General features: G+C 35.9%; 1 protein-coding gene across 48 annotated transcripts in view; it reads right to left on the reverse strand.

Moving 5' to 3' along the window:
* The window catches only part of RIMS2 (regulating synaptic membrane exocytosis 2), a 483,921-nt gene that overhangs the window by 383,258 nt on the left and 85,607 nt on the right, over positions 1 to 15,056 (reverse strand). For all 48 annotated transcript variants that reach the window (XM_042785735.1, XM_042785734.1, XM_042785736.1 and 45 more), the window contains one exon: positions 6,404 to 6,614. In XM_042785735.1, coding sequence (XP_042641669.1) covers positions 6,404 to 6,614 — 211 coding nt within the window. The remainder of the gene's footprint in view (positions 1 to 6,403; positions 6,615 to 15,056) is intronic.

The raw sequence follows: 15,056 nt of genomic DNA on the forward strand, positions 1-15,056 counted from the left end.
AGGGGAACATACCAACCTACATTTCCTAAAACCTCAGACTATATTAGTGAAAATCATGGCTAATCAGTAATTCTCATATATCAAAGATATCAGTAGAGAAGTCTTACTCTCTGTTAGCTCAAATGATAATCCAAAGTACAAGCACCACATAGGCAACAATAATATATATATGCGCATTATTTATAAACTATATATTAAAAGAAGATGAAAGATTTTTCTCAGAAATTAATGGCATAATTAAGACTCTCAAACACTTTACTACATAAGTGCAAGCTTTGTGACATAAAGCAGTAATTCCAAAAATTGTTGGCTTTGAAAGGGCAGCTGAGACTTCAAATCCTGTCATTCATATTGTGATCATAACAGTAATCAAGACTTGGTTCACACAATCTACCTATGTTGAATAACCTCCAGGATTAAGAGTCTCTTTTCAGAAACAGGCTATGAAATATAAATATATGTGAAGTTCAAGACAAGTCACCATGCTTTACTAAACAACTAAGACTGCCATCAGCCTGTCAGCTGCATTCCACCACACTGATGTCAAACATTCCTGAGTTCATAGCAGTACAATGCAAGTAGTGGCATGACTGACCATATGAGAGACAGTCTAGTCAGTCACTTCAATAGCAAAGACATTTAAGAAATTATTCAACTCAGTTCTCAAAGAACTTATGCTAAAAATGCAACAAATCAGTCAGACTTCAGTGGTATTTGTTCTGTTCCATGTGAAAATGCAAGTATATTTTAGTATTGGTTTTATGGGGAAATGCCTTAACTGCATGAATATTCAGACACACAGAAAAGTTAGCAAAATTACTGGAATTCCATCCCATACTCAAAATACATTTAGAATGAGATGATATCTATACCTTATCCTTTAAAAAAAACCTCTTAGAAGGTCAATCTGGCATCTGACTGCTTGATCCAAAGCTACTCTTCAAGACAGTATTTTTTCACCTTAAGTGCCTAAAATGATCAGTTTATCTAAAATTACCAGCTCTTCATTTTGTTAGGATCATAATAACCTCTAAGGCTTTTGAAAGCTTTGAAGCAGAGTGAAGGGTTCAAACGTGCCTAGCCTCTGATGAAATTGAGACCATCACCTCCTGTTTAATGAGATTCAAAACAACTAGCAAATTAAAATAGTTTCATATAAATAAAATTAATGACAGAAAGTTTGTGCAGTTGTCATTTGAAGGCAACAATCATATCCACATAGTTTGTATTAAAATCACAGGGTTCTTTTGAAAAATCAAGAGAACACAAGATGTCAATACAGAAATACAGAATCTGAGTATCAGTTCTGCTAGGCAGCAGTTTGCAAGAAAAGTTTACAGGCTGAAAAGGAGCAACATCTCCTGGTTCAAAAGTATAGTCATGGCAAGGTTTTTACTCTTAATATTAAATGTAGCAATTTTAAAAAAAGTGTTTTGCTGGGACAGTGCACTACTATACTGTCCAGGCACAAGCAGGGTCAGCAGCTTGGCCAGGGCCAGAAGCAGGGTACAAAGGGTGACATGAGGCAGACCATGCCCCCCGCATACAGGGTTCTGTCCCCCAGCGTGCGTGCAAGGGGAGCAGGATAGGGCCCAGGACTGTAACTAGGGTCAGCAAAGAATCCAGGTCCCCAGGAGGTCCATGGTGATGAGGCAGAGCTGAGGCTAGCTGGGAGGCCAAGCCTTACTGATTTGGGTCATCAAGGTACCCAGACGGGCAGTGGCAGGGCTCAGGCATGGCCCAAGGCTGAGTGCCTGAGATGAAAAGCAGCTCCCAGGCGAGGGGGTGGAGGCCCCCAGAGGGCTCATCACAGCCCCTTCTCCCTCAGGTCTTGCCCCAAGGCTGATCCCAGACCACAGCTGCACCACACCGGAGCTGCCCGTGAGCACAGGCAGCCAAACCCCATTTGGGGAAGGAGTGGGGAACGGTACTAAGGATCGTGACGTATACTAGCTGAACTGTAGTCCTGATAAATTTGGGTATAGTTTTTGAAAGAATAAAGAGTATGATCACCTCAAATAGAATGAAGCTGACCATTATTTAGAGATGTTTTAACAATCATAGATGTTCACTATAGCATTGACTTGTTCTTATACAACCAGGACCAGATTTCAGATTGGAAGTCTTTAATATATTTGGTAATACAGACTCTATTCTGTTCACAGAGAAACTGAGCTGTGGAATGCATCCAAATTAGAAAAATAACTTTCAGAGCATCCAGCTGTGAATTTACAACTTTCAAATACGAAATTCTCTTTGGAATAATTTAGCAGCTTTCTTTCAGAGATACTCGTACTGAGATTCTCCAGAGAGATGAATACAGTTGTAGGCTACCAGATTTCACAGGTGTTACATGCACTTAACTGAAAAGAAAAAAAAAGAAACAACACACTTCATTTAGAGAAAGCCTTTCCTCAGGTTTGCAATGTCACATGTCTTTTCTAGTGAAATGCAGAAGCAAACGACATCTCATAACGATCAACGTATTTGTATGCAATAGGAAATCACTGAGTTTATCTCAGCTCCTAGTGTCTTAGAAATCATGATTGTAACAGACTAATTCTTCAGTGCTTGCCAACTGTCAGCAGAATAAAATGGATTGCACGTTAGCACAAGCATGCTAGAATTTTGGTTAGTGACTCCATACAGATGGTCACACTGCAAGTCTGCAGTTAGAATAATTCAACAGAGATCTCGATGATTTTCTAAAAATCAAACATAGTCCCAGAGGAATAATCAGAATGCAAAGATTTCACAGAAGCAGAGGGAGCTGAGAGACGTTCCCTACGTATACCTTCTGAGTTTTGCACACAGTTGCTGGGTCTTATAAAACAACTGAAAATCTCTTACTTTTGATGTTCAGAGATAGAGAAGGATGTTTCAGTGGCTGCAAGCGACAGCACATTGTCAAACACCCTGAAAGAAGGTATTCAGCATGCGTCAAATTAAGCTTTTAGATAAGTATTGTTTTCTTCTTCTACAAGTGAAATGCTGGTTTACTGAACTGGCATTCTGAGCTGTTGAAATTTATAATCATTGCACACAAAGTAGTATCTGTCTGGAAGCTGTGTTTGTCCAATATTTTAGCATGCAAATTTTTCAGCTGCATAAACCTCATTCTGCTGTCTACTGCCTCATTCAGTGTGCATTTCCCTATATAAATCAGTATACAATTAAAAAAAGAACAGTAGTATATTTTGTATATCAAAATGGTACCTATATTGGTAAGAACAATTACCAATTGCTGTCATGTGATTTATTACTTCAGTTTTAATCAATCTGAAATTGTTCATAAACATAAAAGATGACAGTTCAAGGTCACTTACTCCCATGAAATTTAAGACCCCCTCCTGGCTAAATACTCCATTATCTTAGATAATAAGCAGTTCCACCATTATCAGTTTTATTTATTTGATCTAGAAGGAACTCCCACATAATAATTTTTGTACCACCTGAGATGAATTTTAATGCCTAATTTCAAACACTGTAACTAAACTGAAAAAGGAATAAATCAGCCAGTCATTCTGAGAATCCTAATCTAATGCTCTGACAGCAGTCAAACACTTCCATGCTCCGCTCCTATGCACGACCACGTACTCTGCCTTGTGAACTTTCAAAGAGAAGTGTTCTTTGCAGTTCTACATCTTCTGAGATGCATACTGCTAACACTGGTCTGTACTAAACTATTAGGAGCAAAATCTGGTGTAAATGGCATGAAGCTGGCTTTATATGCGATATTATGAAAAAGATCACTAACAAATCAAATAGCTCCATCAAAGTACATTTCAGACACTTTAAGTATCACCTTATATAAGGTCCAAAGCAGACATACATAACCTGTCAAAAAATGTCTACAAAGACCAAAGAGAATCTAGGAAACTTAAAATAGGAAGTTATTAGAAGTCATCCTTCAAGAAGCTGAAGTTGTATCCATTAAGGAAAACAGAAAAAAAAAAGAATTTTGGTAAATTCTGGTAGACCAAAATTAAATTTAATGCAATAATGTGTATAGTTATATAGGAGATCATAAATAGGAGACTGCCACAGTCTGAATTAAATATTTTGTATTCATGATCATGGTGATTAGAGAGATACTTACTCTAGGATATTATTTTATGCAGAACCACAGGATATACTTCGAACTGATATTTCAGAAAGAGAAGCTATAAAGTGAGTCAACAAAAAGAAGTAACAGATTTTTTAAATCAGATTATATTCAGCATAAAACATCTCAAGTCTAAAATATCTAACTCTTAACTGTAATACAGAATATTTCATTGACAAGAAGAATAAAAGGTGGCAAATATGATGCCAATTTATTAATTTTTAAGTCATTTCAGTTAGAACAACTGAATAATAGTCAAGTGAGTCTGACATCCACATTGGACAGATTTGTAGAAACTGAAATAGAGAATAAAATTAGCAAGCATATGAATAAATTACGATAAAATGTGGAAAAGTAAGAATGGCTTTAGTAAAGGGAGTTAGTGTCTGTTACATGTATAAGAATTCCTTCAAGGAGTCACAGAGAAAGTGAGTATATGTGATTTATTCATACTGCTGAGTTGTGCTTCCAGGCTTTTAAAGAATCTCAGCTGCCATAGAATAGAAATAAATTCATCCTTGAGAAAACTTAATCGATGAAAAGACAAGAAGAAAAGAACAGGAATAAATGGTCTGGGTTTTTCAAGGAAGAGGTATCACCAGTGAAGCCTCACAGCCTAGAGATGCTCTGACTGGCATATTCATAAACTATCTAGAACAGAAATGAATGAGAGACAGATAAAGCTTATTTATTGCACTAAATTATCAACAGTAGTCGAAAAAAAGCCAGGTGAGAAGACTTGCAGAACAGACTCATAATACTGAATGGAGAAGTCAGCTTACAGAAAGACAGATTTAGGTTAGACAGTAAGAAAAGCTCTCTATGGTGAGGATGGTAAAGCAGTGGAACAAATGACCTAAGAGTGTGTGGAAGAATATCATTGGAAATCTGTCAAGAGAAATCATACAAATATCTGCCAAGTTCACATTATCCATCTCAAGGACAGACTAAATGATGTATCAGAATGTTTCATCAAGATATGAAGACTTCCTCCTAATGCTTTTTTTCTATATTTCTATGGAGATATAATGACTCAAATATCTGTCCTGATTGCCTTTTATAATCAGATTAAATTAATACAGAAATTATTATGTCTCTTATTACAGGCAACATGATTTAGTTAGTTATAAAAAAACAATAAAAATGTTAGCTTACTGAAGACAAATTTTTAAAATTACCTTAACAAAATCCAAGGCAATTTGAGAAATTTACACATAATTCCAGTTACTTTAATCATCAGGAAATAGCAGATTATTTTATACTTTGCCAATCAAAAACTTTTGTCCATTATTTAAGCCTACCTCTCAATCTTGGACAAAGAAATACATAACATTTATATCATTGTTTCCTACTTTCCAAAATATTAAGATAATATTTGCAGATTGCATGATATTTTCAGTGAACATATTACAGAAAAAAATAGATTTATGGAAATAAATTGTAATGCAAAAATATTATATTAATAAACCTTAAATTATTAAATTACTGTATAGATTTACAAAAAATGTTTTTCCACCAAAGACTAGCATAAGATGTCTTGAGTATTGTCATGAATATTCTATAAGTATCTGTCAGAACTTGAGACAGACGCGTATCAGATGTGAACACTTTATCTAAAATGTTGAATAAATTGATCTCAGAACTGTTTTCTGTGATTACCTCAGTTTTGCTGAATTTTTACTCTATGATCCAACTTTTTAAAAATTCAGACTGCCATTTTACCTGTTGTTATTCAATACATTTTTGTACAATATTGTTACACAATACCAGCATGCTAGCTTTAACTCTATATTGTTAGTGCTTTTAATTTTTTCCTAAAAATATTTTTGTTTGTATGCATATTTATATGTACATATACATAATATATGTGCATACGTATAACAGATAATAAAAATTTTACACCTTCATAATATATTGTATATACTGTTCTAGCACTAATTTTACAATAATCTTGTACAGAAGCACCTGGGTAAGCAAAAACAAACAAATCCTTGCTCTAACTTTTAATAATCTGTGTCTCCAATGCAGAGACTCAATCCTCCAACCAAAGAATTGTACTTTCATGAGTCCGTTAGTAGAAATGTGGCATGTATTAGCTTAAAAGCCATAGTCACAAATCCATTTGCAAACAGAAATTATTTGAAATGAGGACAGATGTCTTAAAAGCCCCTAAAGTAGATATCATTACCTCCTTAAAGGAAATCTGTTTCAGTAGCTATGTGATTTGGATGCATAAGCAATGAACAAGAGAAATTGAGTTTAGGAGAAGCTTGTTACTAAACTTTCATAACTCCATACCTTATTTGACCGTAACGACACTCTTCCTCCACAGCGCGCACAGAATTTAGTTTGGCAATATGAACAGTTATGGCCACAGCCATCAGCAAATTTTGTTTTGTGGCAGATACCACAGGTTGGGGCATCACCCTTCTGCTCCTGCTGCTGCTGTGATTCTTCACCCATCTTCTTCACTTGCTCCTTATACATTTCAAATTGCTGATGTAATTTTCTGCAGAAGAGAAGAGATTATTAACAGTTGTTTTATTTAAGCCCATAAATACTTTGCAATCACTAAATTGCAATCAATTTCAAAACACAAATCAGACAGAAATACCGTAGAAAAGCAAATGCATTTAATTTATGATGCTCCAGAAGTGTAACATTCAAGAATTACTTCTTTTTCATTATAACTAAACTCTAGGAAGAGGACCAACACTGATAACATGCAGCACACAGTCCAGCTGTTACAAAGAGAATGATCTTTGCTTTAGGATGTGACCAGCTGTTAGCTGCAAATACAGCAGTAGGAAACATGGGCTGAGTGACCCAAGAGTCCATGGCACTAGACAATAAACTCTTTAATAGCAGAAAAAAACAGACAAATAAACAAACAAAACCCCACAACTGATTTATTGTTCCAAGTGTAGTTTTACCCATTTCCACCAGACAGGTGCAAATGTCTTCTCTTGATATAGCTTATCTTCATTTAACCAACAATACTGCACAGAAAAATTATTCTAAAATGCTTTTCCAAGCACTTTTCAAGCACAAGATGTAAGCTCATAACAAGTTACCTCAGCTTAACAAGTTATAAATCATTTAAGCCATTCATATTATTATATAGGTACTGCCATCTCATGCCAAATGTAGTGTAGAAGGCTACCTCTAGGTGTAAAATCCACAGACAGTAGTTTAAGATATGCACACACACATTTTACCTTCCATTCTTTCAGGCATGCTACTTCACTCATATTGCTGAGCCCAAAATAGCCAATCTCCATATAACATAGTTAAAGCTGTCTCATTATGACCAAAGTTACAGACTCGTTTCATGTTCTATAATGGCAGTTTTTTCTCAAAGACCCTATTCCTGAAGGTAAATGATGTTATGGGAAATTTAAGTTTCAGTGTAAAAAGTCATCATTTTTTAGCTCCTGTAGTTGCTGAAAACAGCTGGTATATGTAACATAGCATATTGTGAGAGATGCAAATACAAAGAGAAAAGAAAAAGAACTTTGACTTCTCTTTTGGTTTTACCCTTATCATTTAAAGGAGTCTGAGCAGTGAGCATGGAATTCCTAATTTTGCTAAAAGAGACTGTAAATTTTAGCGACCTAAAAATTATTAATCTAATTTAAGCAGTTTTTTTAGCTCCCTGAACAGACACAAGCAAAAGCCCCAAAATGAAGCATTTTCTATGAAACATTAAAATGGTATACTAACCCAAAAAATTAAAAGTACAAAAGAGATTTTACTTTAGAATTATCCTTCCATAGATTCTTGAGATTAGGGTATTTAAAAACATACATGAAGCCTAAAATAGAACAAAGAATAACTACCTGGGGAAAAAAAAAAAAAAAAAAAAAAACGAACAACCAAACTAAATCTGGGAGGCAAACTTCCTTAATGCAAAAATATATCTTTTATACAGTTCAGATATAAATTGATAGAAAATTATTTAATCAGAAGAGTCAGAGGCTCTTACCAAAACAAGTATTACACTGAGTCAGTGAAAAATTATTATCTCAAATAATTATTTACCATGGATATTCACACATATGGCAAAAAACTGTTGAGATTTGCCTTGTTTTTTCAGGAAAACTCCCCTGAGAATGGACTTTATATTATCGCATAGCGGAGTCATAGGAACAAGCAGGCAGCCCCCGCTCTCCATCAGGCAAGGCTGGAGGCATGCCTCTTCTTCTGTGTAGCAAAATCCTGCCTCAAGCTCTCAACTGTCACTGACCCTTTTCCAGAAAGAGGGGAAGCAGGGTTACTTCGTGTTGCTTGTGTGTCCTTTTTCTAATCTACCTGCTTGTGTCACTCGAGTTCAATTCTGAGTCCACGTGCTGTCCTCAGGACAGAGCAGTCGCATGTTTTTCTCTCGCTTTCAGCCCTTCTCCCCCACATCCGTGAGGCTTCTGGCCGGAGCAGGGCAGTGAGAGGGGTCGTGTCTCTGGCCTCCATGGGAGGGACGTGAGGGCTGACATTGCCCTAACAGGCATCTGTGGAGTCAGGGGTAAGTGGCTTCCCCTGGCTTCTCTCTCGTCCAAAGAGAGTTCACTGTTGACTGCTCTGTGTTGAATGGGGCAGGACATGAGTTACTAGTAAGAAAGGGCTGAAGGAAGTTGAGAACAAAATTTGGGAATCTGGAAACCTGGCACATTTCAACGTTTTACACTGACAACAGTATATAATTGGTAGTTGGTAGTCTGGCCTGTTTCCATCAATAACACATGTAATCTCTGAGACCTTGCTTGCCTTTCAATTTTGCCAAACATTGCATTCTTCATTTAAAGCGTATTATCTATGCTGAACCTCAAGTTTATTTTAGGTCACATTCAGCTTTGTGGCTTTCTTATAATCTACAGCCTTTGTTTGTATGATTATTTGCTTACCAGTCTCATTGATGCATAAAAAGCACAAGCCTTCTGCCAATTCTTAAGCCTTGTGTACTGAAATAATTTCACTTTTGTTTCCTCTTGAGTACAAGAATCTATGTAAAGGTCACAACTTTTGACTCAAAGTATAAACTTTTCAAGGTGAGACAGAGTAGTTTTCTAAAATCCTTGTTCTAGTAGCAAACAACTTGCAGTCTGCCAAAATAGTTTGTTATTACATCTTTTTCTGTTCCAAGACAAATATCACATGTATTGGTAGCTGTCAGAAAAAATTAAACACAGTAGACAAAATCTACTAACTAATCAGTTACATACAATACTTCTACTTACTGAGCCAAATCACTTGAGATAACGATGCATACTTGAAACCAAATATAAAGCATTCACTTTAGGAAGTCCCTAAAAAAAACTTTCTGATCTATTTTATAACTTAATAATTATTTTGTTATCATCTAGCCTGCAAAGGTTTGAGCCAAAAACTAAACTAATGACATGCAGCAACAATCGGGTGCTTAGAATAGCATGGTATTTGAAACACATTTAGTAAAAATTGTATTTTTTCAGAAAACACAATGCAAATAAAATCCTATTTTGTTCAAGTTGTCCGAACTCATGGCTCTACTGAGAACATCATTGCCTGAGAGGACTCAGGAGCTCAGTTACCAGACAACTGAAAGTAACCAGTACCAAGGCAAACCTCAGAGCCTGCAACTGAACTCCGGTATCCCAAGACTACAATTTCCAGTCCTTATACTCCAGTGAGTAACTTTGTTAATGCAAGTGGCCAAGATCTGTGCTGTGAGACTGAAAAAACAGGCTCGACAGATGACAGATTAGCATTTTGGACTAAAATTCTTATCCATAATGCAAATCTTATTCTTAGCCTTGACAGGGTTTTCTTGGTTGTAAACCCAGATATTACATCAAACCATACAGTAACAGAACATTTAAGTAAAAAACTCAGCAATGCATGTCTATAACCCTTATGTATGTGTATTTTGACAATGGCCTCAATAGCCCTTGCCATCTATCTGTACTAATGAAAAATTTCTCTCCTTTTCCACATTGTTTCCAAAAATAGAAGTAACCCACTTTAATAACTGCTACAGATTTTAGAAGAAAAGAAGTTGGTATGAGTTTATGCAAAGACCTAATGCAAAGTTAGGCTAGAAATATTTAAGTTCTGCTTATTTTCATCTCTTGTGAGAATGAGTTCCCTGAATCACACTCATATCTGCTGGAAGTTACAGTCATGAAGTTCATGAGGCTCCTATGACTCGTCAAGACTTTTTTTTGTACTGAAAAATATCGTATCCAAGACAGCTGCATAGAGGACTTTTCAGTGTCAAAGCCAACTGTTTGTAAGAGCTTGGATTGCTCTGTCAAGGTCAAGAAATAGTTTCCATGGGAGTACTTGCTTTGTTCTGGAATGGAGTTGATTTAATCCTTCTTATTCTTGGTTCCCCACACCTTTCTGGCAATGAGAAATTCAATATCAGTCAAAAACAGCAATACACGGGTCTCTCATGATCCATGAGCTACTACCAAAGGCAAGTAAGAAAAGCACGTTCAGTAGTCTGATGTCTCTTATTATTATGCAAAAGCTTGTATTTTCTCCTGTCCTCCAGAAATGCCCAGCATTTTACAAAGAAAAAAAAATCCTTAATACTGACAAGAGGTTCCAAAGCCATTCCTGCCTTCCAAAAGTTCACTTAAATGTTCCTGAGAAGGGTGACTGCTAAGCAAGTAATCAGGATGTTGAGGCCAGATGTAAGTGCAGCAGCCACTTCTCATTTCTTGGCTACGCTTCTCTCAAAGTTTTATTACTGATGGTAGCCTGTGCCTCATTTCCTATTCCCTGGCACTGAGCACAGATGTGGCTTGAATCCAGGCTTCAAAAACGGTTCATTCACTTTCAGTTCTGCCAAGTCCATTCATTCAACAATTTTTCTGCCTGGTGGCAATGACTATCTGGTAACATACAATGTTTTTCCCTGTCGTGTATTAAATACTTCATGCTTTCTACTTTTACAAGTAGTTGTGCTAGCTAACCTGTCACCAACTACACCCACTTCTCTTCTGAATGGATACTATTCTTTTATATAACCCCATGTGTTGGTAGAGGTTAGGAAACTAGTTGAACATCAGCCCTGCTGATAAGAAACCCTGGAAAATAGGGTGAGATCCAGGCTATGAGCCAGTGATGTGTATGCTCTCATTACAAATTGGACAAATTACATATGGGACTACATTAGCAAGAGTATGAGCAGCAGATAGAAGTTATTTTTCCCCTTTAGTTGTCACTGGCAAAGCTGCACCTGGAATATTGTGTTGAGATTGGGGTCCACCAGTTCATGAGGGATGTTGACAAACTGGATAAATGCAGTTTGTCAACAAAAAAAACAAATGATCAGGGTTGTAAAATATGTAATCTGCAAGGCAGTAATACAGGAGCTGGGTTTGTTCAAACCAGTGAAGAGGAATGGACTAAGGAGTGATCTCGCACCTGCCTGAAACTAGCTAGTCAATCTGAAAATTATCTGAAAAAACAACAGAGCCAAATTCTAATTCTCCCTGGTAGTCACAAATCAAAAACAAGGGGCAGAAGGCATTATAATTGCACCTTGGAAGGTTCAGGTTGGACATTAGAAGTTTTTTCACGAGAAGGGCAGTGCAGCACTAAAACAGGTTGTCCATAGAAGCTGTGGGATTGCCATCCTGGAGGTTTTCAAAACTCACCTAGATAAAGCTCCAGCTGTCCTGACCTAATATTGGCAACAATAACCACGCTTTGAGTGGGACGCTGGTTCAGAGACCCCCTTCGAAGAGCATTTCTATTATTACATACTTGACAATAGCTTTGTGGAATCATACAAGAAATATGAAGTATAAACTCAAGCAGAAATATGGGGAAAAGTATACAACTATTATTTGGCTCAGCAGTGCTGAAAAAAAAAGTCACTTAACTTTTACCAATAGAAAAGAAACAGTTTTTCATGCTTTTTATGAACTATTGTGAGATAAGCTAACTCCCTCAAAGTTTGACCAATGACCTCACATGCATTTTCAGTTTCATGCAATGCAATGGGCAGCAAAACTTTTGAGTTTATGCTTTCATACTGATGTGTGAAGGCTATAAAAAAAACAATTTAAAAAACAGACAAACCAACAGTTTTACTAGTATTCAACTGATATGAGAAAGGGCATCATACAAAACTCCTCTTCAGAAGACCATGATTCTGCTTTAAAACTAGCAGATAAAGAAAAATTATTAAGCAATTAAAGACTCAAGCCTGACTTCAAACGAGAACCTCACATACAATTCTGTTTAATATTAGTAGATTATAATGCCCAGGCAGATAACATAACTACAGTCTTGATGGCATTCACAATTCAGTTTTCAGCTTTTTTATTAGTGAAAATGAAATATTAACAGAAACTAAATAAATCATACAATGAAAATAACAGCCATGTTCAGCAGTGTCAAATAGTAAGACATTTCACTGTAAGTATTTTTCTAAACATAGAGTAAATCCTCCTGAAATTGTCAGTGGAAATAAATCTCTGAAATATTGAGATTATTCACCTATATATGATTTGAGTTGTTTTACAGATGGGGCTAACTGGGAGGAAAAAAAAAAAAAAAAAACAAACATGATTTTCATGCTTCCCATTCTCTAACTTATTAAGGAATATGTACTTTAATTATTCTGTGATATTCATTAACCTGAAATAGGAACAGAGAAAAGGTGATGAAATTTTAAGTGCAGAACATCTTTAAAGAGCCTATGAAATAGAGCAGTCACAGGATAAGGGGGCCCTAAACATTGTGAAAGACTTACTTACAAAAGAAATAGCCTCGTTCATAATAAGACAAATCATACCTGTATGGCAATCACAGAAGTATTTCTTTATCAATACAATACCTTTACTGAATTCACATGAAAAACACAAGGTGCCAAAATCTGAATCCTAGGTTAAAAGGACATAGACAAAGTTAAAATAAATGGGACTTTTTATTTTCTGATAATTTCACTGGAAGAACTATTGTAAAAAACACACTTCATTCTAAGCGATTATATACACTCTAAATCTAAGTGAATTACACTGGCTGTGCTTAAAATGCTGAAGAGAAGAAAAAGAGCTAAGAGAATGGAAAGAAAGGAGTGTGGTTGCTAAATGATCTTGTCCTTGGTTTATACCAGTGCTGCTGCTCACTTGTAACTCAAGTCGGAAAAGCCAACTACAGCAAAGCTAATCAGCATCCAAAACTAAGATCTCTGTTTCAGTCTCTCCTTGTCATGCGAGGGAGCAGGGTAAAGACATCCTATTATGCCCTAACAGCATTTATCTCATGGTGGGGAATGGAACCAAAAATTCTCTGCCACTGGGAACTTCATACAAGCAACTCTTAGAAGTAAAAGACATGGCAGAGATGAGGTCTTCGATGTGCCCTGGCCCCACTCTCTCTTTTCCCCATTTACTAGGGTTTTCCGGAAAGGCTTCCAGTCCACACTTTACCAGATTTTGTTCTCAGTTTATTTGACCTCCCTCACAGAACAGCAAATATTCCTCTCCTTACATTCTTTCCAACGTCATCATGAATTAATTAAGCTGGTATGACTGCAAATAAGTTTGTAACTACAGATGAAGTCATGTCACTGAATCTAGTTTATTTTAATACATTCAGAAATTCAGTGGAAATTAAAAGAAAGGATGTAGGGAAAAAAAAAAAAAAAAAACCAAACAACCTCGGTTTTAATAACCGAGTAGGATATGACTCTGTAAATGAATAAACAGATTACACACCAGCTAGACAAAAAAAAAAAAAAAAAAAAAAAAAAAATCTATCTGGAACTGGCAGGATTACCTTACCTGCCTATTTTTTTCTGCTTATAATGTTCAGTATTGAATAAAACTTCATCCTTTGTTTATTAGCTTTGTTTATTAGCAGCAGTGTGGCTGCCCTTTGATGGCAAAGTAGCAGTGAAGAATAGCCAAGTACAATAGTCCTTTGCAAGGCTCCAAGAAAAAGTGAACATGGAGAAGATAAACATTGGGCCAATTAAAGGCTGACCCAATTAACGTTACCATGTTTCTGTGTGGTTTTAATGATATCAAGATAAAGTTAGACAATACATATACAAAGGAAAAAAGAGGTAGGTAACTCATGTACCTGTTACTTCCAAGTTTCCTCAGAATAACAGACAGGTGCTTCTACCTTTTCTTCAGCAACTCAAGCTAATTGCAATATTAAATTGAGAAGTGGTATCTTTGTGACTGATTGCTTCTTCTTGTTTGTTAAAATTAATCTTTAACTTGTTTGTTGTATTTTTATAATCTGTAACACGCAAAAAGCTAAAGTCCCAATTAATGTTTAAACAGGCAGAATATAGTAACACATCCAATTCATCTAGACCTTTTTCGACACTCTTTTTTGCTATAATAAATAGAAGGGGCATTTAAAAATAAAGAGAATACCATATTCCTCCAGTAGTTTAACAATGGCCAAATCATTCAGACAAAGCTACCTACTTTCTCCCTAATGGACAGTTATTAGACTAGCCATCCATAAGTAAGGAAGGTTCCTTTATAACTCCAGATGGAAATTACTTTATACTTTTGAATATCTTCATACCCCTCTGTGTTTTATTTCAATGTACCTGAGAAGGTTCTAATTATCCTTTTCTGAATCTTATTTAAAATTCTAACTTACAACAGAAGTTTCCACAACTTTCATACAAATATTTTGGTGATTATACTGGGGTATTTTTCCTCATTCTAATTAGCTGCTCATGTATTAGAAAAAAATGTGTGAAGGAGCTTTTTTAAGCCATGATGAGTCTATCGATTCCCATCATATTTTTCTCATTTGTTTCTAAAATAAATATTCTTAGCTAAATGTTTCATTCTTTCTCCATAAAAATTCTTCATTATTCTTCTAATAAATTTTGACACCTACTTCTGTACCTTTGCCACCTGTACTTACTGGAAATATCATTAGGACTCTTTTTTTCATGTTTAAGCATCAAGTGGATAAATTAAATCCA

Source organism: Tyto alba, unplaced genomic scaffold (genome assembly GCF_018691265.1).
Source record: "Tyto alba isolate M040663 unplaced genomic scaffold, T.alba_DEE_v4.0 Super-Scaffold_9, whole genome shotgun sequence".
Lineage (NCBI taxonomy): Eukaryota > Metazoa > Chordata > Aves > Strigiformes > Tytonidae > Tyto > Tyto alba.